Below are 8874 nucleotides of genomic sequence, written 5' to 3' on the forward strand. Positions count from 1 at the left end.
TTTTTTGTGTTCATGTCCAATAAATTCTCAGTCTGTAAACATTATTGATGGTCCATTTAGTATTATTTAGTACTTCCACAGATCTAATATCAACAGTACAACAACAAAACAATGTCACATTCACAACTCGGACACTCAAGCCTTTCTGTTGTATTTCTTAGTATTATTTCATTTCTTCTTTGCCGCACACCCGATAAGTGGTAACTTGCCTTATCCTTAGTTCATCGTGTTATGCTGAGTTATCTGTGCTTTACTTTGCAAACTTATTCAAAACATTAAATTTACTTTGCACAGCATCAGCTTACAATTACTATGTGAGTAAAGATCAGAACAGAGACGTTGCATACATGCTGTATCTGTCCTTCAATCTCATTATCATTGGGAGAGCTTTAAAAACATGTTGAGAAGTCACGAACTTAACACTGACCGAAATCAAGCTGGTTTGGCTTGGGCCTTTCTTAACTGATATAGCATGTGATACTGGCCCTTTTCTACCCCTGTCTGACTGCAACCTCCAATCTGCGGGTGTTTCTGACAATCTAAATATCATCATTTTGATTCTAAGCCCCCGCTGTGTAGTATTTTTAAATCCTGCACCACTGCAGGACTCGAGCTTTTTTGCGACTGCCCTGTTGACATATTTTTATTCCGACATTTAAGTATATTACATATAATGATGCACCTCTCATAAGATAAACACAGATTTAAATGAAATCTGAGATGCATGGCCATCCCCCATCCATCTGGGATGGCAGGCAGTCAAACTGCTGTACTTTTCTCCCACTTCCAGTAGATGTATTTAGAGGAGATTACAGCTCTGATCCAGACAAAAAGACCAAACTCCCTGGTACCGTCTGACTAGTTGTCTGTAGTCGGACAGAGAATAGATCTCAATGTTGTAATCTCAATGGACAAGGGTTATCACATTGTTACTTCCACTAATACCCTGAGATGAAGAGAAAGCGTCATGTGGCGTGGTATTTTTCCCCTCTTCGGTCTCAACAGAAATTCATCATTTCATAAATACCTTGGACAAAAGCTCATTCACTGCATATCCTGCTGTCAAATGAATACTGTAAAAAAGCCGGCCTTTTCAGTCAAGGCTGCACAGGAGCAAAAAGACTGATCCAGACCCAACAAGATACAATCTTATTATGAGTGCCAGAGCTTTGCTCCAGGCTGTCTATTCAAGCACACTCCTGTTCAGCGCCGAGATTTGACATTACAAAGTTTACAGGTAAATGAGTATGAGAGCTAACTTTTCCCAGAAAAGCCACAGTTACATGCTAATAAAAGCATTAATGGTGTTAAAATTCTATGTGCAAGGCTAAAGAACTGGTCTTTTAATTAATCTGCATCTCCAAAGAAACAGCCCAGATTCCAAGAATGTGGAATCTTTTGTAAAATGTAGATTAAAAATGGAACAAAAAAGTGAACGAGTCACTAAATTTATTTATTTATTTAAAAGTAGCAGCACAAAAAGAACATATTAGATGTCATCCTTGCAAAATTTTATACCTTGTAAGCATTTGGGAACTGAGGAGACCAGCTGCTGAACTTTGAAAAGCCAATCTCTGCCCTTTTTTGTCTGATATACACTTTCAGCTGCTCAGTATTTCAGGATCTCCTTTGTTAACCAAATTTTTTAAATTGGTGAAAAGTCAGTGCCCGTTGACGGTCTTGGATTGCATAAAGAATGTGGATTGGCACTATCCTGCTTAAATAAAACATTATCAATTTGACAGCATATTTTGCTCCAAAAGCTGTAGTCTGTCTTCAAGCATTAGTGATGCCTTCACAGATACGGACATTACCCAATCCATATACACCAGTGCAACACCATATCATCAGGGTTGCTGGGTTTCTGTTTGTATATAAGCCAGACAAGCAGATAAATGGACGGGACGGACTAGTGGGTGGTGGTGTCTCCAGCTGTGTCCATTTTTATAATTACCTTATAATGAGGTTATATATGCTGCTTTACTTCTGGAGAATTCTGCTGTTCTGTTCAGAAGTAGCCAAGTTTCATTGCGTGTGAAATTTTTCACTAGGTGGGTTTCTTTGTTTTGTTTTTCTTGAAATTTCAAACTTTTATTGCCCCGTCTTAGCATTTTGTAAATACATTTCTGGCAGTCTGAAAAAATGTGTGGGGGAGCGAATTGTCAATTCAACAAAATCCAGTTTTTAAATGGTTTACAAATCATCACATTCTGTGTTAGCAGACGTAAAACATGTCTGCCGTCTGCAGCAGTTGTACAGTAGCGCCACTGTTCAGTTAAAGCTTCAGATTTTACAAGACGGTTCAGAACAAGTGTGTTTTTTCTTCTTTTTTTCCCTCCTACTTCTCACGTTCTCTTTTCAATCTCCTTCATAGACCCTAAGGCCATGGACATTTGTCAGCACATGAAAGTAGCGCGCTCAAGCAAACTTATAAAGAAATGGAAAAATATCTGCCGCAGCCTGTTGGAGCAAATCAGTCACAGGTTATTCTGGAGTTCACAAAAAAAGGAGGAAACAGAACAGTGAAGTGGAAAGGAAGGTTTGTTGTACTAGTTGTCTCCATTCAGTGTACATTCATTAAAGCTAATCACAGTTAATTAGCTGGGTGGAGAAGACTGCCAGTTGTAGAGCAGTGTGTCCAGATGTTGGACAAATAATGGTGCCAGCAGCAAGAAAAAAATAATAATAATACTTTATGGTAAATCAGGTGGAGCTCCCTGTGGGGTTTAGGTTTTAATTTTTACTGGAACCAAAATGAGAGGCCATAATGACCACTAAACAGGTCTTTATTTGCCGATCATTTCTTCTGATTTTAGGTCTCAAAATAAATGGTCCTTTCTAAACCTATTTCCATGCAAATAGTGATGTTAGAACACATTTCCAGTAGTTGCATAACTTGTTTGAAGTACAAAAAAAATAAGCTCATATATAGTTAGTACCACATTTGCAGTCTGTTGGTTTAAAATCTGAAGCTCCAAATGATGAATAAATAAGGTGATATTCCCCATTCTTTACATTGCCCTCATACTGGCACTTTCGAAGACCAGGACTGCATGACCCTGCAGTTAAATGAGACTTCTCTGTTGTGATGTACTGCTTTTCTAAATGGAAATAGTTTTAGCAGTTTTGAGAAAGCTTCATTAGAGCTTTAGTGGTTTTTTGAGGTTTCTAAAAAGTGTGGCGAAGTTGCAGAGCACAGTAATGCAGAGCAGCAGTTAGCCTTCACGTGCAGCTCTTGTCTTGTCAAATTAGGAGGAGGAAAAGGGAGGAGGGAGAAATACATAAACTAACACAACCACATGCTTTTTGAAATGTAAACAAACAGAAAAGTGTTTGAAGCTCTTGAATGAGGGCCGTTGAATATGACGGGAAAATTAGTTTGTTGGTGTAAATATCATATGATTGGATATTTCTTAGTATTTCATGGTTTATGTGAATCCAGACCATTTGAATAATGTGAAACGGCAATCATCCATCACCACCACAGTCACGCTGCTTTTCTGTATGTTCATTAATAAGTGATGAGAGTACACTCCTCTTTTTTTTTTTTTAACTCTTTAAAGTTTGCTGAAACTTGACAATTTCTTTTGTTACTAAATATTAATTTGCCTATATGACTTTTACTTTGTATCATATCTGTTTAAAAAAATATGGCTTAAAAAAGCATTGTGCAATTTAATGGTAATGTGGAAGTGTTAAACTCACAAAAACTTATACAAATACACTATATTTTCAAAAGGGTTCACTCGTCTGCTTTCACATTGATATGAACTTGACATCCCATTCCATTTTGATGTCAGCTCACCCTATGCAGCTTTAATAGCTTACATTCTTTTAAGAAGGCCTTCCACAAGGTTTAGGAGTACCAGTCCAGACTTGTTCATTGGATTGCCTAATGGAGAAGCTTGATACATGTCCACTGCTCTAGATTTCAGTGGTGCCGTGCTTTACACCACTGCGTCCAACTCTTGGTGATGTAAGGCCTGCAGCTGCTCAGCCATGAAAACCCATTCCATGATGCTTTTTAGGCATTGTTCTTCGGCTTATCTGCAGACCACATGAAGGTTTGGAGGTCTGTAGCGATTGACTCTGCGATTGATGTTTCAGCATCCACTGACCTCACTTTGTGATTTTACGTGGCTGAGTTGCTGTCTTTCCCAATCGCTGCTACTTTGTTATAATACCACTAACAGCTGACTTTAATATTTAGTAGTGAGGCACAGGTGGCATCCTATCATGGTACCGCGCTGGAATTCACTGAGCTCCTGAGAGTTCCCATTTTTATCACAAATGGTTGTAGATGCAGCTGGGATGCGGGATCGGTGCTTAACTTTATGAACGTGTGGCCACGGTAGTGATTGGAACACCTGAATTCACTGATTTAAATGGGTGAGTGATACCATTGACAATAAATTGGCAATATATACTAGTCATTAAGGGGACTTTTGATACCCCTGGTATCAAAGTCCTATTTGCTGGTTGCACACCTGGATTGGAAACCTCCCCTGTACTCACATCAGCTCCACACACTGCAGCAATCTTCTGCTGCTGGAGTCGTCTTTCTTTTGTCTTAGTTTCTCTTGTTGCGTTGCACTTTTACAGGCTGTAAAATCACTGAAGCATAAAATATCTCCTCATCAAGTCTGACATTGGTCTAGACTCTGCCAGATGTTGCATAAGAAATGAAAAACATAGTGTGAAACATTCAACAGTCAGAGTGCTCCATGGCAGCCAGTTGGTGGGTTCGTAATACAGAAATACATGCATGGCTAGGTTACTGATGCTGTTGGTGACATAAGACAAAAATCAAAGACAACAGCATTCATTCAGTATCAGACTTTAACTTCAGATAATGTTTTGTTGTTGTTGGGGTTTTTTTCTTTGAGTTGTTCGCAGCTCAGTTTAATCTGAAAGGTTAATCAGAAAACGTGCACTTCAGGTCTGTTTCTGCAAATCTGTGCACAGGCTTCCTAGTGTGTTCGTGTAACTCATCAGGGGGTTTGTCCCATTCAGAGTGTTTTGGCCAGCTTCATTCTGCTTGTCTCCACAGGAAGAGGTCAAAAGCCACTATGGAGACACGAGTCATGGCTTGTTTTGTACTCGGTCCAAATTGCCCCAGTAATACTTTGCTCTGAGCAGTCTGAATGAGCCACGTTGGCTCATATTATACATATTAATGAAAGTAAAGTTTGTTTAACTCTCAAATACCATTTTTCTGTTGCCCTAAATTTATCTTTATTACCACGTGTAGTTTGTTTCTCTGCTATCAGTAGTTCTGTGAATATAAATTCTAAGGTGAAAACAAATCGCCATGGTGAGTTGAGGAAGTACCAGAAGAAGTTTAAGAGATCCATGCCCTCTCAACTGTCAAAAAACCCCTTCAAATCAAGCACATGCTGTCCATTTCAAACTTTCAGAAATAGTGTTTCTGTCAAATAAAAACATTTTTATTTTACCCACATCTGTTTTATCTGTACTACATGATCAGGAGTACACAATTCATAGCAAAAGTTTTGACGCTACTGCACACTTAGCTAAAAATGCGCATGTCATGCTCTAGCTTTGATAACAAACTGGGGGTCTGCAAAGAAGATTTGTCGATGTTTTGGTCATTTATTTACACAGCTCATTAAGAAAAGCTGGGATCTTTGCCTTACTGAACATTTTTATTTACACCATTTAATCTCTTTATATTTGAATCAATAACAGGTTGGCCTCGGTCACATTGCACGTCATTTATAAGACTACTGGATTATTGTGGCTTTAAGGTTTCTGCTGGCCTAACCTTTGTCAATCCATAATTTGACTCCGTGTATGTGTGACACGCAGGGGTAAGACTGTTTTCCATAGTTGTTGCAGTCTGAACACGTTAGCGTTCCTGTCTGAATGAATGATGAATTGCAGTAAGAATAACAATAATAATAATGATGATGATAATAACGATGGTGGCATTTGTTCTAATCATGCAGGAGGAGTGCTTTCTTAACCTGGAGGCTCCCATCAGCAGGGTCTGCGGTTACGACACCCCCTTCCCGCACATCTTTGAGCCCTTCTACACCCCAGACAAGTGGAAGTGCTTTGAAGCAATTAAGAAGATGATCAACTACTGAACCACCCCCATCGGGTAGGAGAGATCTGACAGCTTCTTTTTGAAGCAAATTTATGATGTAATTTTCTAACTCTTATTCTATATTAAAGCCTTCCAACAGCTACCCTGTAATATGTATTATTTATATCAGTAATGCAAACATGAAAAGGTGACTTAACTACGACCTGCCTTCAGGAGCAAGAAGCATCATTATAGGAAATCTGATTGCCTCTTCTCTTAAACACTCACATTGTGTTTCATATAAGCCGTCACTGCACATGTAGAGGATTTTTATCAAGACATACAAATGTTGTTGCCATGCAGAACTGCATTTTATTTATCTGTTGGTAGTTGCCACTGTTGGATATATTGTGCATTTGAACTGTTTATGTGCAAATTTTGGTAATTACAAACATTACAGGTTGCTAGTTGTAACAACAGTGACTAATACGGTCATAGTTTCTGGGAGTCATACAACCTACAGTATTGTTTTTAAACCAACACCAAATTCTTCAAAAAACAAAACAAAACAATTAAAGGATTTATTTAAGAGGGAACAATTTAAGTATTTTATAAGTAAGAAAAAAAATGAAGGCATCTGGTTTTCATGTAACTGTGTAATACAGCGCTCCAACTATTAAATATTGTTTGCCCATAAAGTTAATGGAGTTGAGATGAGAAAAATAAAGTTTGACCTCTTGCGTGGGTAAGCTTCAGCAGCGCTAGAATGTTCATTGTCCATATTTGTTGTATCTGTTTTTAGAGCTTAGCTGAGCGTGTGTGATCGTATCTGTAAAAGTCCTACTTTGTTACTATGCATCTAATATTGTCTAGTAACATTTAACAGGTTCTCCAAATGTTCTGCATGGTACAGAATACAGATGTTTGAAGTCATCTTATGTGAGGTATTGGGATGATGACAAAATCATCTTATTACTTCCAGTGAAGACGGGGTTTTTCCTGGCTCATGCCGGGCTGTTAGGGGGTAATTGCACATGTGTCTGCATACAGTAAGGACGATCATTCTCCATAGCTTAATTTGTGAGAAATATGTTTCTTTTTCTTTTTTCAACCATTTCTTAACAGGAATCATCCTTTAGTAAAAAAAAAAAAAAAGTACAAGTTGCCAAAACTTGATTTAAAAATAAATAATTTTTTAACGATACCTCTGATTTTCTTGTGACTTTGTATTTTTTGGAGGGTTTTGTAAGATTCAGTATGGGTGGTATGGTACTGTTTTCTCACCCGCCCCTGAATTTAATTAGCAATTAAGAAAATGGATGGTCATTTTATTGCTTTCAAAAAAGCAATAAAATGAAATTTTTCCTGTATCTTTGTTGTTACCAATAATGTAATTGTCAGTATCTCTAAATGTAACATTTACTGTTCTTTTTGCACGTAGTCTTTTTCAGTGCTCCCCCATAAATGGAAGCACATACCAAAACTGTTTATGTACAAATTTCTCAGTAATAATTTAGTAAATGCTGTAGTAACACCTGTCTGGATTTGCTAATCTAACACTGCAAACTGTAAATTAATCAAAATAAATTGCCATAGATCTGTCATTGTAGTTGAGGACGTGCATGTGTTCACTCTGCATACAGTGTGTGTACCTCATGTGAAGCTGGAGAGTTCTGAACATGCCATAGCATTTATTCTGTGTGCATTAATACCTACCACCTTGTAATCAGACCACCCAATGCTTATTTTAATGCCAAGTGTTAACAGGACGTACATGACAGGGGTATGCCCTTGGATTTGTGAAACCTCATCCTGGGAATCTAATACTAACAGTTGGGTTCTGGTCCTTTGATTGTTTCCAGAAATGTTGAATAATGTATTGAGAGCTCTTTTGCAAATTCCTTTTTAATTATTACTGTCACCTTGAGTTATAGCCTTTTAAATGTTGGCCTGTAAGTCTGAAGGAGGCATTTATTACATCTCTAATTGCATCCAACACATGTCACCTCTCATCCTCACTCTTCACTATCTCCATCCAGATCCGTTTTCCTCCTCATCTGCCATCTACATACATCGCCAAGTTCTTCACTTATTGAATCTTTCTCCTTTTCCAGAGCCAACTCCTGGTAGCCCTGAACTTGATCGCCTCTCCCTCTTCCTCTTCTTTCATCCAGACAGTGGAGAGCAGCCAGGAAAAGACACTTTGTTGACCATCCAATCAGAAAGCAGTAACCAGATGGGTTCCATGTTGTTCTGTCCTCAAGCTAAAAGACTGTTACCATAGCTCTGAATTAGAGAGCCTTGTTCTTCTGCAAGGCAAAAGTGACTTCATTTGCTCGATGAACCTCCATGTAAAGCACATGTGATTTAGTTATCTCTTAGATTAAAGTTGGATACTGTGGGGAAAAGTGTATTTGGTTTCATTTGTGACTGTCTGCCTCTGTGGTGTTACTTTTGATTTGACTGTGTCTAACTGTGCTCTAATCTTCATTTTGTTTGACATGAACTGAACCTTGTTGTACTAATAAAGGTGGATCTGTGGATTTTAAGGAAAATAAAAGATGCCGAATTGGTGAAAGCATTTGGTTTGGTGTTTTGGATTTGTAGAGATTTACTGTGTCATGTCGGAAACAGAAAAAAGTCTGCTCAAGAGGTCTGGTAACATATTTTACAGCTGTATTTTACAGCTCATTCAATATATTTTGTTGTATTTATTGCACCAGTTTTGATTTTTCAGCCATCTGCTCATCTTGTTCGGCTTGCTAGGAGTCTAAAGATGAGCTGATGGGTTTTCTGTTATCGCAGCTTTGATTTAAAGATGTAAA

General features: G+C 38.1%; 1 protein-coding gene across 1 annotated transcript in view; it reads left to right on the forward strand.

Moving 5' to 3' along the window:
• bckdhb (branched chain keto acid dehydrogenase E1 subunit beta) overlaps positions 1-8630 on the forward strand; it is a 55290-nt gene extending 46660 nt beyond the window's left edge. Inside the window, exons 10-11 of the mRNA XM_003453475.5 lie at positions 5970-6124; positions 8164-8630. Coding sequence (XP_003453523.1) covers positions 5970-6110 — 141 coding nt within the window. The 3' untranslated portion in view covers positions 6111-6124; positions 8164-8630. The remainder of the gene's footprint in view (positions 1-5969; positions 6125-8163) is intronic.
• The last annotated feature ends 244 nt before the right edge of the window (positions 8631-8874 follow it).

Source organism: Oreochromis niloticus, linkage group LG11 (genome assembly GCF_001858045.2).
Source record: "Oreochromis niloticus isolate F11D_XX linkage group LG11, O_niloticus_UMD_NMBU, whole genome shotgun sequence".
In the NCBI taxonomy this organism is placed as follows: domain Eukaryota; kingdom Metazoa; phylum Chordata; class Actinopteri; order Cichliformes; family Cichlidae; genus Oreochromis; species Oreochromis niloticus.